Here is a 15224-nt window from a genome sequence, read left to right on the forward strand (position 1 = left end):
AGCCTCCCGGGTGCTGCAGAGCACCCCAATCCTCTTGGCTCAGGGTGCCAGTGGGGTCCCTGCTGTAGGGCACCAGGGTGCCCCCTTCCCAAGTGCTCTCTGGGGCAGACGCAGGACCCTGGGCTGAATCCTCTGCTTTATTGTGCTCAATTAGTACAAGCCCCCCCGCATCGCTGCTCTGCACCCGGGACGCTGGGCACCACCTCCGTGCCCCCCCCATCCCCCCCCCCCCGGGCACCCCTCCTCCTGCCGGGTTCCCCGCATCCCGCCAGTGCCTGTCCTGCCCCTCCGGGGTCCCGCTCCCGCCTGCAGCCCCCTGGGACTCGAGGGTGTCCCTGCTGTCCCATTCTCCGCGGTGCCACACCTGGGGGGGCACAGCCTGGCCCCGCCGCCCCTCCTGCTGGGGCAGGTTTACATTCATCCGTAACAGTCGTTAATAAATATTTCGATGACTCTGCGGTGCCGGCAGCCGGCCGGGTCCCCCCACCAGTGCTGGAGCCGGCGGCAAGGGTGGCTGGCAGCCCCTCGGGGAGGGTGGTCAGTCCGGCTGCCCTCTCGGCCCCGGAGCCACAGCCCCCCGCCACTCCTTGCGCCCGGCTCCGGTGCTGCCGGTGGGGGCTTTGCCCCTGCCCGCGGCCCCGCTCCTAGGCAGAGCCCGGTGCCCGGGGCCAGCCCCGGGGTCACCAGGGGGATGCGCTGCGGGGGCCCCGCTCGGCCCGCGGCCCCTCGTGGGTGCGCCGGCGGCGGGCTTTGCGCGGCTCCTCGCCCTGCCCACGGCTGGGGGGTCCGGCGTGGGCACGGGGGGGCGGCGGGGGTCTTCCCTGGCTCCAGAGCCGCTGGCAGACCTTGTCCGCAGACCCCAGGGGCGGCCGCTCCACCAGCTGGAGGAAGTCCCGGTACCAGACCTTGCGGCCGGGGGGCCCGGCAGCAAGCTGGGGGTCTGCGGCGGGCGCCATGCCCGCTGCCTGCCGGGCACCGATCACCTCCAGGGAGAGCCGCAGCAGGGGCTGGGTGAAGCCGTGCTCGGTGGCGTGGCAGAGGTAGAGGCCGGCGTCGGCACGCTGCACGCTGCGCAGCAGGACGCCCCGCTCTGTCCGCACCACTCGCTCGTCCGTCTGCACCTGTGGCACCCACGGGGACGGGCGGTCAGCTCGGCACGGCGGGGTCCCGCCGGCGGCATCCGGCTAGGGAGAGCCTACCTCTCGCTGGGGGTCATCCGGGGTGCGCTGGTACGTCCAGACGATGCGGGCTTGCAGGGACTTGGGGACACACTCCAGGAAGGCAGTGCTGCCCTCCACCCCGTAGAGCTGCTTCTGGGGCACGCTGCCCCGCCGGGGGTCTGGGGGGCAACACAGCCCGGCCATCAGCTTCCCGCCCCAGCAGGACTGACCCCCCAACCCCTGGCCGGGTCCCAGCTCACCTTCGGAGCAGAGCACATTGGGGTCACCGTTGCGGACGTCCTGCCGGCGGAAACGCCTGCGGGAAGGTGGTGGGGCTGCGGCAGCAGGGCCTGCGCCCCTCACCCTGGCCTCGGGGCAGGCTGGTCGCCCCAGCACCGAGCCTTGGCACCTCACTTACCTCTTGGTGTTGGGCACGTAGCGGGTGCAGGTGGTGCCATCCCAGGCGCAGTACGGGTCCCGGGCCAGGCAGCACTCGGCACAGGCCTTGCCATAGGCGCCACAGCGGTGCAGGGGCAGCTGGGCCAGCGCCGCGGCCGAGCCGGCGTAGAGCTGTTGCTGGGGGAGGGAGGGGCATGGAGAGCGGAGCTGAGCACCCTGGCACTGTGGCACAGGGCTGGGCAGAGGCATGGCAGGACACTGGGACCCACCCAAGGTCCCCCCTTACCCGCTTGGAGGAGAGCTGCAGGCTGGTGATGGGGGAGGCGTCCTGTGGGCAGAGTGCAGGCAGGAGTTAGGGTGTGCAGGGGGACCCAGGTGTCCTGGCTGCTGGCACCCACATCCTGGCAGCTGGAGTACCCTGGCATGACCTGGAGCATGGGCAGCACAAGGGGGTGGGGGTGGGGGGCCGACTGGGGGGTGCAGAGCTCTCCCTCACCTGGAAGACCTGCAGCTCCTCCAGCAGCAGCGGCTCCATGCGGTGCCAGCTCTCCTTGGGCACCGAGACCACCTTCAGCACCGTGCCCACGTCTGCAGGCAGGGAGGGGTGAGGCTGGGTCCCCTGGCATCCCCCAGCTCCCCCCCTGCCCCCCCCCGTCCCAGCCCCGGGGTCGCCACATGCCTGTGCCGATGAAGAGGACATCGTAGTGGCCATCAGCGGCAGTGACGTGGTCCACAGCGATGCGGGTGAAGGTGTAGGGTACGGCAACTTGCAGGAAGAGAGGGCGCTGGCCGTGGGGCAGCACTGGGTTGTACATCAGCGGGTGGTGCCGGGCAAACTGGATCACCTCATCCGGAAAGTCCTTGGTGGAGCCGAAGGTGCCGAAGGTTTTGCTGGGACACTGCGGGGAGGTGGCGCTGGCTGAGCGGGGTCTCGCTCCCCACAGTCCCCACCCCGGGTACCAGCAGCCCACCGGCAGCACCAGCCGGGACATCCCTGTGCCACGTACCATGCCCGGGCGGGGGTACGGCACGCGCCCCTGGTATGACACCCACTGGTAGTTGGGACCCTCCTTGTGTGCGAAGGGGCCCAGGAAAGCCCGGCGGATGTCAGCCATGGTGTAGACGCAGACGGCCGAGCCCTGGAAAACGGAGCTGGTGGGAAAGAGAGGGGGTGATGTAAGGGGCGAGGAGGGCACCACCAGGCATGGGGTGGGGCGGTGGGGAGGGGGCTCGACCTGGAGGTGGAGAAGACGGCGTAGACCAGGGGGTTGCGCTTGTCCCTTGTCTGCAGCAGGAAGACATCCCCTGCAAGCAGGGAGGGCATCAGCACTGCCCCGATGTACCAGGGCGGCCTGTGGGCACCCTGGGGGGCCACCCTCACCCCCCTACTCACGGAGCTCATCGAAGTGGGTGTCTGCCCCGTCAGGTCCCGGCACGGCGCAGACCAGCCGAGCCTTCAGGAAGGTCGTCCACTTGTTCACCAGGCTGCGCTGCCCGCCCACATCGTTCTGCCGGGAGAGGGAGGGCACCGATGTCAGCAGCGGCAGCTGGCACCCCCCGGCACCCCCGGCCCCCAGCCCACCCACCCACAGATGCTCTCACCCGGCAGATCTGGCCGATGCGGGCAAAGCTGGTCTTGCCCAGCCCCTGCTGCCGCTCCACCGCCGTCTCGCGGAAGAAGAAGTAGATCTTGTCGTCATCGGGATCCTCGCTCTCCGGCACCCAAAAAACGGCCACGAACTTGGGCTCTGGGGACAGAGGGGTGCTGCCTCCAGTGCCCCTGCTAGCTCTGCTCCCTGGGGCACCTGCTGGGGTCCCAGGAGGGTGCAGACCCCCCCCTTGCCCAGCTGCAGGGCAGAGGCAGAGGGTGGGACCCCACCAGGCACCGGGGGTCTGCAGGGGGCACAGGGACCACCCAAATCACCCTCCGCAGGCAGCGGAGGATGGGGTGTGGCTGAGCCCGGAGGACTCGTTGCCCTGATGCTTCCAGGGAGCAGCGATGCCACTGGGATGCTGGCGCCCCCGCCACCCCCCCACTCCCCGGCACTGACCGTTGAGCCAGCGGGAGTCGTGCTGCTCGGTGCGGATGGAGGGACGCCGGCCCAGGCTGCGGAAGATGGTAAAGTCACGGCCCATCAGATCGGTGGCCACCCCGGAGTAGAGCTCCTCGCCTGGCAGGCACCGAGGGAAGCGTTATGGGGGACCCCCCAGCACCCCCCTGCTGCACTGCCCCCCCGGCACCAGGCTTGGCTCTCCCTTACCGACGAGAATGGAGGCAGCTGCGTGCCGGGGGTCGTATGGGCTCTTCCCCTTGCCGTCCTCGGCACGCCGTGGGTCCAGCTTGAAGATGGGCTCCTGGAGGGGGGTAAGGATGGGAGGCGGGCGGGCGGTGGCACCCGGGGGCCACCACGGTGCTGGGGGGGGCTCACCTCTGCGTGCTGGCCGGCCTCCACGAAGGCGCAGACAGGGTGAAAGGCGCCGGTGCCACAGGCATACAGGTGGGTCCGGTTGTAGGGGTGCAGGATCTTCACGAAGTTCATGCACTCAGCCTGGGGGTGGAGGGCATGGCAATGTGGCGCTGGGGCACCCCCCCCGGCAACCCCCTGGCACCCCTCGGCACCCCCCTGCACTCACGGTGATGTCCTTGCCAGCCCAGTTGCACTCCTCCCTCCACTCCACCGGTGCTGGCCAGTAGATCTGCGAGGGGAGAGGGGGGGACGCTCACAGCCCTGGGGGGCACCCGGGGCTGCCCAGCTGGCGTGTGTGTCCCCCCACACCCCCCCATTACCTTCCTGTCCCGCTGGCTGATGTCATCCAGGGCCAGGGAGAGGAGGTGGTTCTGGGCGCCGGCGAAGAGGCGGCCGCGCTCCTCGTCCAGCAGCAGGGCCTCGTAGCAGCACGAGCGCTCCAGAGCGAAGAGGCGCAGCCCGTGGCGAGCCCGCAGCTCTGCCGGGACCCGCCGGCACTGCTCAGCCCGGCCCCGCCGCAGCACCCGCCGCTGCCCGGCACGCTCCCCTGCCCTGGACACATGCCCCGGGGGAACCTGGGTCTGGCCATGGCCCCCCTGCCGTGCCACCCCCTCCCCCAAACCCGTCCCACTGGCTTGACCGGGTTCACTGACCCTGCGCTGGCCCAGCACCCATCCCCACACCACCCAGCACCCATCCGTGCGTCAGACCGGCACCCATCCCCACACCACCCAGCACCCATCCCTGTGCTCGACGGCACCCATCCCCGCACCGCCAACCCTGGCGGCAGGCGGCAGGGGAGAAGGGGCCTTTCCCTGCCCCGCGGAGCTAATCCCACCGTGGCGGGAACAAACAGCCCTTTGTCAGGCTGGGAGGAGAGTGCTCGCCGGGACCTGCCGCCGGACAAAGCCCCCCGCGCTGCGCTGGAGCCCACGGGGTGGCCAGCCGGGATACGGCACCGGCTCCCTAGCCAGCATGGCGGCCCCACCAGGCACGGCACAGCCGTGGCTGGGGAGTGCGGCTGTGGTGCACCACGGCGGGACGGGCACCTGAGCCGGCACATGCTGGTGGCCAAGAGTGAAGGCCTAAGCGCAGGCACGGCCCCGAGGGCAGGCAGGTGGCCCTGGAGAGGGGCTGGCATCAGGAGAGGCACCTGGCAGCCTGTGCCGATGCCGGGCAGCCTGCGGGGAGGGTGGCAACAGTGCTGGTGAGGCAGCAGTGCCGGGGTTTCGCACCCCTTCTACCAAGCTGCCCCCCACCCCCCAAGGACACTCCTGCCCCCCCGGGATGACGCTGGGTGCTGACACAGAACCAGCGCACCCACACCCGACCCCACGTCCCCCCACCCTGCCCGTGTCCCACGCTCACCAGGGAAGGCCAGCTTGAGGCGGGGGGTGGCAGCGGGTGGGGGGCGGCCGGCGGCGGGGCCGCGCAGCAGGAGCAGGAGCAGGAGCAGTGTGTGGCTCATGGCCGGGGTCTGGCTGGCGGCCCCGCGGCTGGGGCAGAGAAGCGAGACCTCAGCTCGGGTTACAGCCCGCTCCCCGCAGCCCCCAGACCACGATCCCTCCCCGGCGCTTCCGATGGGATCCAGAGAGCCCAGAACATTGGCACAGGGCAACCCTGGCACGGCACAAGGGGACACCTAGTGATTGTGGGGGGGACATGGGCTGGCTGTGTCCCTCCCCAGTTTTTAAGCTCCCAGTAATCCAATCCCGAACTTAACGGGTTCTGGGGGCAGCCCTCCTGCTCCTGCCCATGGGGAAACTGAGGCAGCCCAGCCAAGCAGCACCCAGCCCTCCCCCTGAGTCCTGCGGGCAGGAGGGCACTGGGTTCTGCCCACTCCTGCTTGCAAGCACAGAGCTGTCCAGCAGGGACAGCGACAAGGACAGGGCAAGCACCGGGGTGGTGCCAGACGGACAGGGCACCCTGGGCAAGCAGCAGGCTCCTGAGCACTGGGCATACCAGCCACTGTGGGAGTCATGGGGTCCCGTGCCTCAGTTTCCCCCACTGCTACAGCCCCCACTGTTTGGCCCCCAGCCCTCCTTGTGCCACCCTGCGAACAGGAGCTAGGTCTGGGGGGGCTCTGGCCAAGCAGGTGCCCACAGACCCCAGGGGGCCCACCACCCTCATGGGCACCCACCACCGGGTAGGGAAGAGCTCCTCTGGCTCCGGCACGCTCTCCCCTGGGGGGCAGGAGGCGATGGTTATCGCGAGCACCGTGCCAACACGCCGATCCCCGCCTCGCCCGCCGGCCAGGCCGCGGCAGCCCCGGGCAGCTGCAGGCAGCCGGGACATGCCAGCCGGCACCTCCCCACGCCACGTGCGAAGCACAAGCCCAGCCACGCCGGTCATCAGCCCCTGGCGCAGCTGACGGCTTTCGCCCGTACCAGAGCCACCGGGGCCTCGCCGGGGCATGGGTGGTGAGTGAAGCCCCACCGTGGCACCGGGGCTCGGCGCAACCACCCCAGGTTCTGACACCCCGCTCGGGCACGGCGTGAGCTGGGCCGCGGCGGGTGCCGGGCCGGAGGGGCACGTGTGCGTGGCAGTGCCCGGCACAGAGCTGGGCACGTCTGCCTGCTGCCCGGGCCGGCCGGCCGGGGCTCGCCCTGGGCTCCTGCGGGCAGGGCAGCCCCCTCCCCGGCTGGCAGGGTGGGGAGCGAGTCCCGGGCAGGCAGCGGGCAGGGGCCCCGGCCGGGCGCGGTGCCGCGGGGCTCGGCTGCCCGGCGGCCTGGCCTGAGGGCGGCAGCGCTAATGGCATTTCCAGAGGCGCCGGGATGAGGCGGGGGACACGCCGGGCTCTGCCAGCCCCTCCGGGCTGCCGGCCAGCCAGGGCCGTGGCGGGGGCACCGGGGGTTCTCCCGCCTGCCCGGCACCTGCCAGCGCCCGCCGAGGGGCCAGGGCAGACCCCCGGGCACGGAGCCCCCCCAGGCCGGCTGACCCGGCCCGATGCTGGCACGGCGGGGAGTAGGGTGGGGGTGGAGGGGGGGCGGAGGGCAGCAGCGGCAGCACCGGAGACCCCCGGTGCCAGCACTGCCAGACCCAGCCCCCGAGACCCCCGGTGCCAACCCACCCTCCCAGCCCGCCGGTGCCAGCCCCGGCACGGACCCAGCCTCCCCCGAGACCCCCGGGGCCAGCCCGGGCAGCCCCAGCCCCCCGGTGCCAGCCGGGACACGGACCCCGCCGGTGCCAGTCCGGGCACGGCCCCGACGGCAGCGCAACAACCCCGACCCGGGACACGACACCTCCCCGCCCTGTACCGGCCCCGGGAACCCCCCGACCCCGGCGGCCCCCGCACCCCGCCCGGCCCCCGGCACCCACCTGGGTCCCGGCTCGGCTCGGCCCGGCTCGGCCCCGCCCTCCGCGTCCGTCGGGAGGGAGCGGGGCGGCCCCGGCGGGGCGGGGCGGGGCGGGGCGCGGCCTGGCCCGGGGGGCACGCGCACACGCACACGCACGTGCGAAGGCGCGTGCACACGCACACTCGTGTGCAGGGACGGACACACGCACACGCACGCACACATGCACACGCACACACACACGCACACACAGGCAGACACTCCTGCATGTGTGCACACACCCGCGCTTGCACACACGTGTGCAAACACGCACCCGCATGCGCTTGCAGACGCGCACACACGTGCAAACAGACGTGTGTGAAAACACACACGTGCAAAAACCACCCGGGGCACACTCACACGCACACAGGTGCAAACACACCCCCTCGCACTGGCACGCAAGCACAAGCGTGCAGAATCACCCGGGCACACTCACACACACACTCACACACACACTCACACTCACATGGCCCACGGTGACACCCGCTGCCCCAGGGCAGTGCTGAGCACGTCACGCTCAGCACACGAGTGGCGAGTGGCACGGCCACCTCCTCCCTGGGGCAGGCAGCTGCCGGCCGGGTGCTGCCTGCCCGGGCATGGGGTGCCGGGGGCTGTGCCGGGGTGTGCTGGGGCCGTGCCGGGGGGCACTGGGGGCCATGCCGGGGGCGGCGGGGGGCTGGTCCCGCACCCTGCTCAGCTGCAGCCCAGATGTCTGGCCCGGGCCCAGCCCGGAGCAAACAAAATTCCTCCGCTGCCTCCCATTTTCCAGCCGCCGCTGCCAAGAATAGCAAGTGCCGAGTGGTGCCGGCAGCGGGGCCACGCGCGCCTTGGCGGGCAGGGCTGGGGGCAGGGGGGGGACACACGGGCTGCCCTGGGGGCCACCCCCTGCCTTGTCCCTCCACCCTGCGCCCCTGCCTGTCCCTTCCCACGGGTGCAGGAGTCCAGGAAAGCAGATCCAGCATGAATTGGGAAGGCAGGGGGTGCAGGCAGGCAGGCAGCGGGTGAAGGCAGGCAGCGGGTGAAGGCAGGCAGTGGGTGCCAGCAGGCAGCGGGTGAAGGCAGGCAGCGGGTGCCAGCAGGCAGCGGGTGCAGGTGGGCCGGCAGTGAGTGCAGGCAGGCCGACAGCAGGTGCAGGCAGGCCAAATGTGGGTGCAGGCAGGTGGGCAGCAGGCTCAGGCTGGCAGCAGGTGCTGGCAGCCCAGCAGTGGGTGCAGGCAGGTCAGGTGCAGGTGCAGGCAGACAGCTGGCACAGGCAGGCAGTGGCAGCCGTGCAGGCAGGCACAGGCAGGCCAGCAGCAGGCAGGAGGAGCCGTGCCAGGCAGGGTGCCTGGGCAATGCCCTTCCGTCTCGCTGCCAGTAACCCTCCTGCTGCCGGCCCGGCTGCACCGGTGTACCAGCAGGCTGGCAGCAGGCTCTGCCCCAGCACTGCCACTTGTTCCCCTCTCAGTTGTGACACGGTGCCAAGCACCAACCCAGAGTCACAGGCGGCAAGGGGGGATGGGGACAGCGAGGGGACGGGGTCAGGTGGCAGGGGAGCCGCTGGCACCGGTATGGCAGGGGTTACTCTGCCGTAAGACTTTACCCAGGCGCCGCAGCAGGACTTTGGGCTGGGTGGCCCACACAGGGTTGGGCACGGTGTCCCTGTCCCCACCGTCCCAGCCTGCCATCCTGGGACGGTGGGGACAGGGACACGGTGCCCAGCCCTGCACAGTGGGCACCTTCCTGTGCTGTGCCAGCACCGTGCCTCAGTTTCCCTCCACCCAGCTGGGATCTTTCCACCCAGCGCCGCTCCCGACATGCGTGGCAAAGGTGGCCGGGTGGCGTCACTGTCACCCCAGCCCCGGAGTCCTGCGGGGACCTCGCTGGCAGTGACTCCGCCTGGAGAAACCATCAGGCGTCAGAAGGGCCGGGCTTCCATCCCGGAAAAAACGGCGCGGGAGGGATGCGCCACGTCGCCCGCCGGCCACCCCTTCCCGCCCTGCCGGGTGTTCCTGGCAAGCGCCGAAGCCGCCGGGCGCTGGCGCGGTGACTGTCCCCAGCTGGAATGGGCATCGCCACCCGCATCCCGCCCTGATCGCGCCGCTCGCTGCCAGCCCCGCGGAGGGCGGCGTGGCGGGGTGCCGGTGGCCTGGCGGGGTGCCGGTGGCCTGGCTCCCCGCCAGCGCGGGGGTGTCACCGCCGGCGGTGCGAGCAGGTGCCGGCGCCTTCGCTCTTTGATCCCTGCCCTGCTGCCGGCGGATCCGCACCCGGGGATCGCTGCCTCCGCCAAATCTCCCCTGGCGGTTCCGGCTCCGGTGAGCACTGGTAGCTCCGCCGGCAGCACCCGAGCCCCCAGCGGTGTTTGCGGTAGGAAACGGCTCCTCTCCGCCTCCGCAGGGCTCCCGGGGGCGACGCGGCAGCAGGCAGCGGCCAACGGCTCCCACACCTCCTGTGCCGGCGGGCGAGCTGGCATGGCACGGCACGGCATGGGATGTATCCCTGCCATCGGCTGGGTGACCAGGACCAGAGGCTGTTGGAGCCCACATGGAGGGAGACGGGCTGGGATGGGCATCTGCTAGCCACCGCGATGGGGACAAATCCTGCACCCTAAATGGGAGCGGTACCTTGCCAAGAGAGCCCTGACAATGCCGTGGGGACCTGTGGGATGACCCAGAGCGAGGGGTCTGCAGGGTGGCCCCCCATCTCCCTGTGGGCTAGGGAGCACCCCTCCGCCCTGGTGGAGCCATCATGGTCAGGGCTGGCCAAAACCTGGGAGGACAAGGTGAGCTGTGTTGTGCCAACCAGTGCTGTGGTTGTCCCCGTGCCACCTGGGCCAGCTGCCTGCACGGCTCCTCCCTCCCTGGCCAGGCTGGCTCCCCATCCCAAGCCCTGCTCCCCATCATAGCCTGTGGCCTTTCCAGGGGGGCAAGGTGACCCCTGCCCTGCCACAAACACGGTGGGGATCTCTTCCATCGCCGCTCAGATGGGCGTGCCAGTGCCAGGCCACAGGCTGGCATCAGGCCTCAGGTGGCCTCCAGGCAGGGGACAGATCCCATGGGATGCCAAGCGTGCTGGCGTGAGGACTGAGGCTGGTGGCGAGCAAACACGCCCAAGACACCTCCATCCTCATAGCGTAGCGTGGTGGTGATGTCCCGGGGGGACACTAGCTCAGGGCTCACACCCCATCTATGGATACACCCCCACCCTGACCCTGCATCCACCCCCCCATCATAGCATGCTGCTGTGAGACCCCCGCAGCAGGGATCCGCGTGGCCCCAGCACATTCCTGCTGGGATTAGGTACCGGCTCCCGGCAGCACTATGCTGGTGTAGCCCAGTTAATCCCTTTTTAATTGTCCCCACCCTGTGCTGGGCTGAGCCGAGCTGCCCAGGGGATGTGGGGTGCTGGGTGAACCCCAGTGCCTGAGCATGCCTGGGGGTGCCATCACCAGGTGTCCCTGGTGTGGGACCGAGCCGTGGGGTGCATGGTGAACCTTTGGGATGGTGATCAAGAAGGAGGCATCCATCCTCCTGGTGCAGCACAATGGCTTTTTGGGAAAGGGAGGGATCCTGGGCTCCTAGGGTCCCATCCTGCTGCCCCGAGGTGACTGTCCGCCCTCAGCTTCGTGGCTGCCAGCAGCCAGGCTCTGGGGCAGGCAGAGGAGCTGCGTCCTCTGCACTGAAAACCGCTGCGCTTGAAGCTCCTCAAAACCAACCCAGTGGGGCAGGAGCCTTGGCAGAGCCACAGCATGGGGACATGGCATGCAGGCTCTCTACCACCAGCCCGGCCCTCTCCCTGTCCTGGCGGGAGGGCAGGAGAGATGCTGGCTGAGCCCCTCTGCCTGCTGCCCTGCCCCAGCCCCTCTGGCCCTGCCCGGCGCCACACCGACCAGTGGCATCCAGCTCCTCCGGGCTTTAAAAATAGGCTGGTGTCCCTGCCACGGGCTGGGTAATTTTAGCTGGGGCGTGTCTCGCTGGGAAGCACGTGGGACCGTTCATCTGACCCAGCTGCACCCACACCCAGGGCTGATGTCAGCCCCTCACTGCCCACTTGCTCACCCCTGCCCCAGGGCAGCTCCCAGCACTGCGGCCCAGCCATGGCCACCTTGGGCATGGGTGATGCCTGGTGGGACAGTGAGGGCAAGGGAGCGGGGACAGGGGTGCCCAGGTGCCCCCTGAGCCTGCCCACTCCCCATCCAAGGTATCTTGCCCGTAAAGCTGGTGGCACCAGTGAGCACAGCATCCCACTGCCACAGCACCCAGCAGCACCCAGTCAGGCAGTGGCAGAGGGGTCCCGGCACCCTGCCCTGCCCACCCTCCTCCTCTCACCCTGGCCCCCCAACACAACAGCCACTTCAGATTGCCTCCCACGGTGCTCCCGCAGAGACGCGGCGGCTGGGAAGGCTGGGGGGGCCACCACCGAACATAATGCGGCTATTGACAGGCGAGCCGGCGGCCCCAGCGCGGCACAATAGGGCCTTGTCTGCTGGCCCAGCTCCCGCTCCTGCCCAGCCCCGTGCCCAGCGTTCTTCCCCGAACAGCTCGGAGCTCACTCAGGTGCCAGCCAGGGCAAGTCCTGCCCAGGGCCGAGTCGGCAAGCACACTGCAGGAGCCGGGGTGGGAGGGCACCAGGTGAACCCCCCTTTCCCGTAAACCAGTGCCCAGGGAAGAGGCATCGCTTGGGAAACCCCCCAATGTGGTGGTACCGGCTCACACTGACCACCACAGCTGGGAAGGGCTTGGGGGTCCCCGCTCAGACGTGGGGTGACGGGGACAAGAAGGTGCCCAGTGATGCCTCTGCTTCCCTCTTAGGACTGTGTCCAAGCCTGCCGGCACCCAGCACCCACCAAAGGGAGACAGGGACCTGGCATCCCCCCTGGGGAGCTCTACCACCCCGGCCTCCTGACACCGCAGCCCCCCTGCGGCGGAGCAGCCGGTGCCCCATGGCCGCCTTCTCACCTGTTACGGCGCGTGGGCTCTGCTGGAGCTTGCCTGCCTCCTCGCCTGGCGGGTGAGCTGGGGCTGCGGCTGCTGCCTGCTCTTTAAACCCCAAATCCCCGATGCCGGCCGCCAGTCCCGCCAGTGGCGGGGGCGGAGGGAGGGGACGCAAAGCCCCGGTCCCTGCTCCCGGGGCCGGCACCAACAAAAGGCAACTGTGTCCCGTGTCCTCCCTGTGCACCCAGTGACCTGGCCGGCTGCTCGGGGACAGCCCCTCGGGACTCTGGGGCTCCCCAGGGTGCTGCCACCCCCTCTGTCTGCGCTGGGAAGGTGGGAGAAGCACGAGCGAGCCCTGGGTCCCTGCTCACAGCCGTGGAGCATCCTGACGTCCCCAAGGACCCATCCTTGCCCGCTTGGTCCTGTCCCTGCCTGCAGGGGTACCAGGGCGAAGGTGCTCGTCGCCGTCTCCCCGCCTCATCTGCTCCTGCAAAGCCCGGCCCAGCGGGGTGGAGGAGGAGGAAGGGGACGTGGCTGCCGCCCTGGGGGATGAGCTGCCCGTGCCCTGGGGGACTCACCCCGCGGGACCCCCGGAGCCCTGCCCCGCCGGTGCCGTGGGGCCGAGCGGCTGCCTGCGAAGCATCTCTGTGGTCCGAAGGCCGGGAGCGGCCCGTGCCGCCTCATTAACACGGGGTAAATGTGTAACGAGCTGTCGGCCGGGCCAGGGCGGTTCAAGCCGCACGGCTCCTCTCACCCACCCGGCACGCCGGGACCCGGGGATGGGGTGGCTTTATCCTGCGGGAGCCATGAAGCCAGGGCAGGAGGGAGAAGAAAAGTCTGGTTTATGGCCAGACACGCTGGGGTGACTTCAGCTGGAAGGAGCGGAGTGGGCAGTGCGCTGGGCTGGGACAGGCACAAGCCCGTCCCCGAGGGGAGAGGCTGACCCGCCACCCAGGCTGGCCCCAGTGCCGAAAGGCTCGGGCTCAGCTCAGCTGCCCACCGGCAGGGTGAGGGCGAGGGAGCCGGGCTCTGCTCTGCGGTGCCCGCTGGCATGGCAGGCAACGGGCACCAATTTAATTAAAAAACAAACAAGAAATTCCATCTGAAGGCAAGGAAATGTTTCTTTCTGCTGAGAGAGTGGCCAGGTGCTGGCACGGCTGTGCCAGAGGCTGTGGATCCTCCAGCGTGGAGACAGGCAAACCCAGCCGGGCCCGGGCAGCCCGAGCCAGCTGAGCCACGGGAAGAGGGGGGCTGGGGGGACACAGGGTCCGGGGTGTCACTGCCACCACTGAGCCGGGCTCTTGTCCCTGCGGCTGCAGGACACGGCGTCCTGGAGCCAGTGGGGGTGTGGATGCACGGCTCGCCGTGCCAGGCCGCGGATGCTGTGCCACGTGGAGCTCCATGGGCAGCTTTCGGGTGGCCGGGGGCCCTGGGGCGCGTGACCCCACCGGGGAGGTGTCGGGAGGCACGGCCACCCCTCCCGAGGGAAGGGACGAGAGGGGCCGGGGCTGCCCCACGGCGGGGCGGGGGAGAGGGCTTTGGGGAGGCACCGGTGTGACGGGGCGGTGGGCGGCCCCAGCGGGTGCAGGCAGGGTGCAGGCAGGTGCAGGCCGGGTGCAGGCAGAGTGCAGGCAGGGTGCAGGCAGGTGCAGGCCGAGGCCCGGCCGTGCCGGCGGCTGCCGTCAGAGGGCGGTCGGGGCCCGCGCGGCCGGGGCGGGGCGGGGCTGAGCCGGGACGTGGCGGCGGCCGGGCCGGGCTGAGCCTGAACCTGGGCCTGAACCTGGGCCTGAGCCTGGTCTGGGGCAGGCGGGTGTGGGGCAGGTGGTGTGGGGCAGCCTGGCTGTGGCGTGGGGCAGGCGGGTGCAGCTGTGGGGCTGGCGCTGGCGCTCCCGTGCCGGGGCTGCCGCCCCTCGCTCAGCCTTGAACCACCCGGCGGGACAGGCCCAGCACCGGCCATGGCGCGGGTGGCCCGGCCGTGCTCCCCTCTGGCAGTGGGGCCGGGGCGGTGCGGGGCGCGGGCAGGCTCCCCCTGCCCACGCTGTCACGGGACGGTGGTGTCCCCGCGTGGGCAGCGTGCCGGGGTCACCAGCGCCGTGCCCGGCGATCCAGCTGGCGGGAACCGGGAGCAGCTGGCCGGCGGCGGGGAGGTCGGCGATGGCCAGCTGCAGCCATGGCACCGCGCTCACCTTGCCGACGGCAGGACGGGGAGCGGGCAGCGCTCTCGGCAGAGCCGGCAGAGCTGGAGCAGCTACCTGTGCCCTGGCACCCATGCCCCGTCCTCCCCGAGGACGAGCCAGAGCTGTGGTGCCAGGAGGGTGGCTGGAAGCCCGTGTCCCCATCCCCACCCTGGCCACGGTGCAACCATGAGCACCGCTGCTGGTGGCGGCATCCCCCGTGGCCATCCTGGCCATCTAGGCTGTCCTAGTGGCCAGCCGAGCCTGGTGTTGGTGACGAGTGGCACCCATCACCTGGGTGGGGGTCCGAGAGGTGGGACCTGTCACCCTGCAGGCAGGGTGGGGGTTGCAGAGGAGCAGACAGCGAGGGGCTTTGGGTGGCGTGGGGTGCGCTGGGGAAAGTGGAACCGGATCCAGCCTCTGGTGTCTCCCTGGCCTCCTGCAAAGCGGGGTGCCCCTCTGATGGGGGAGCTCCGAGGAGGGGGCTGGGGGGGATTTCCATGAAGCACCGTTCTGTGCCAATGGTGACGGGTTTCAGGGAATTGGGCTGCGGGGGGAGCACGTGAGGCGGCTGGGCAGGGCGGGGGCACGTGCCCTGGCACATGCTGGCTGCCATCGCCAACCGGCTGGCCCTGGCTGGCCCGCAGCCCCCGGGGACTGGCCCAGCCTCACAGCAAACAGTGCTGAACTGGGCGAGACGACCCCTGGACTGGGCAAGGAGGGACGGCCCTGCACCCAGGGCCAGCGGTCACGGGGCCTCCCCGGTTGCGCCTCAGCA

The 15224-nt window shown here is 70.5% G+C and overlaps 1 protein-coding gene across 4 annotated transcripts; it reads right to left on the minus strand.

Moving 5' to 3' along the window:
* Nucleotides 1-254: 254 nt before the first annotated feature.
* SEMA3B (semaphorin 3B) lies at nucleotides 255-13057 on the minus strand. Of its 4 annotated transcripts, XM_074879409.1 has the most exons (18): nucleotides 7346-8042; nucleotides 5396-5523; nucleotides 4348-4505; nucleotides 4194-4256; nucleotides 3989-4108; nucleotides 3821-3914; nucleotides 3611-3730; nucleotides 3162-3307; nucleotides 2953-3067; nucleotides 2795-2864; nucleotides 2567-2711; nucleotides 2239-2458; nucleotides 2056-2147; nucleotides 1846-1887; nucleotides 1579-1736; nucleotides 1421-1476; nucleotides 1200-1339; nucleotides 255-1121 (listed from the first exon to the last, which is right to left on the minus strand). In XM_074879409.1, the coding sequence occupies exons 1-18, from the start codon at nucleotides 7543-7545 to the stop codon at nucleotides 681-683; spliced, it is 2508 nt and encodes an 835-aa protein (XP_074735510.1). In that variant the 5' UTR covers nucleotides 7546-8042; the 3' UTR covers nucleotides 255-680. The 4 variants fall into 4 exon arrangements, with proteins under 4 accessions (XP_074735510.1, XP_074735513.1, XP_074735511.1 ...); XM_074879412.1 differs by lacking the exon at nucleotides 7346-8042 and adding an exon at nucleotides 12851-13057 and having other exon boundaries at nucleotides 1200-1476; XM_074879410.1 differs by lacking the exon at nucleotides 7346-8042 and adding an exon at nucleotides 12297-12418 and having other exon boundaries at nucleotides 1200-1476.
* Nucleotides 13058-15224: the final 2167 nt, after the last annotated feature.

The sequence above is a fragment of the Strix uralensis genome, chromosome 10 (genome assembly GCF_047716275.1).
Source record: "Strix uralensis isolate ZFMK-TIS-50842 chromosome 10, bStrUra1, whole genome shotgun sequence".
NCBI classification, from domain to species: Eukaryota; Metazoa; Chordata; class Aves; order Strigiformes; family Strigidae; genus Strix; species Strix uralensis.